This window comes from Brassica oleracea, chromosome C3, assembly GCF_000695525.1.
Source record: "Brassica oleracea var. oleracea cultivar TO1000 chromosome C3, BOL, whole genome shotgun sequence".
NCBI lineage: Eukaryota > Viridiplantae > Streptophyta > Magnoliopsida > Brassicales > Brassicaceae > Brassica > Brassica oleracea.
In genome coordinates this window covers 27,757,372-27,758,721 of record NC_027750.1, presented here as the reverse complement: position 1 = coordinate 27,758,721, position 1,350 = coordinate 27,757,372, and the positions used below count along the sequence as shown (strand labels likewise).

General features: G+C 37.8%; 1 protein-coding gene across 1 annotated transcript in view; it reads right to left on the bottom strand.

Moving 5' to 3' along the window:
• The window catches only part of LOC106331457 (calmodulin-1-like), a 6,984-nt gene extending 6,539 nt beyond the window's left edge, over positions 1–445 (bottom strand). Inside the window, exon 1 of the mRNA XM_013769816.1 lies at positions 365–445. Coding sequence (XP_013625270.1) covers positions 365–415 — 51 coding nt within the window. The 5' untranslated portion in view covers positions 416–445. The remainder of the gene's footprint in view (positions 1–364) is intronic.
• Between the last annotated feature and the right edge of the window lie 905 nt (positions 446–1,350).

Below are 1,350 nucleotides of genomic sequence, written 5' to 3'. Positions count from 1 at the left end.
TCACCAAACACCTTCTTCATGCTTATAAAAGGAGAGCTAAGGAGAAGAAGAAATGCGTCCCAAAAACAAGAAAACAGAGAGAGAACGAGAGAAGAGAAGAGAAGAAAAGAAGAAGAAAAAAAAAAGAGTTTTTTTCTCACAAAAAATCTTTTTTAAGAAATTCCGAGTAATTTCTGAGTGTATTTGGGATCGGAGTGTGAGTTGTGAGCTTGTAAAATTTCTCTGGTTGATAATAAAAGATCTGTAGCAGGTCCGGAGACGTAGGCAACATTGGCCGAACTCCGTTAACAATTTTGTGTGTGTGCTTTTTTCCCGCTCCCATAAATTCTGGTTTACCGCAAAATTTGACCGCATATTTCCTAACAAGGATGTCTTGGAGCTCAGCCTCTGTTGGGTTTTGTCCTAGAGAAGGCATAACTGTTCGCAACTCTTTGGTAGTGATGCAACCTGTGTAAACAACAATTCAAAAGGCATTACAGATAAATAAGTGACCATAATAAAGAAAGCTGAAGATCTGAGAAGCGTAGAAAATTTTCAAGGATCAAACACAGAAAATCGAAAGAGATTATTGACTCATTGACGCATAATCCTCGTTCTAACGTGTATAAAGAGCAAAACGTATGAGATATAGGCTTAACGAAGATAAGATGAGATCAAGGAGACGACTACTCACACATATTTATACAGAAATCACTGCTTATCAGATCAAAACGAATCATTGATGACGACGTAGTGGGCGAGCGAATCAATGTGATTAATCACGAAGCCTTTACGCAGGCCGTTCAAAATGGTGATAAGAATCGCAAAAGTCATAGTCGCTGTCGCATAAAGAGGAGAGAAGAAGACCTTTTCGATTCCAGAGAGTCACATCTCTTTAGTCGGGCCGGAAACTTACCAATATCAAAGCCCAGTCACCCACCAAATGATAGAAGCCATCACGCGAAGATTCATGAAACACAAAACTTTATGTGTCAGGACACGTGGCGCCGTCTCCTTCATCGACTTTCTTACCTGGCAAGTGACGTTGATAGGATAAGAAAGAAGAAAACTATACTTTATATATATAAATAGATTTATTTATTTATACTCAGGGGCGAAGCCAAGTTATAGAGTGTGGGGGCACCCATAATTATATTGATATGCAACTTTTTATGACTAAATTTTGTCTGATTTTGTTAGCTTAGATGGTAAAAGACAGCTTGTGCACCCTCATTTACCCAAGTTCGATTCTTGCCCTAAGCATTTTTATTTTTGTCATCAATAGTGCACCCGTTAAATATGTTGTCTAGATTCGCCTCTGTTTATAGTATAAGAAAATTACATTTAAATATCATAAAATAATTCAACTCC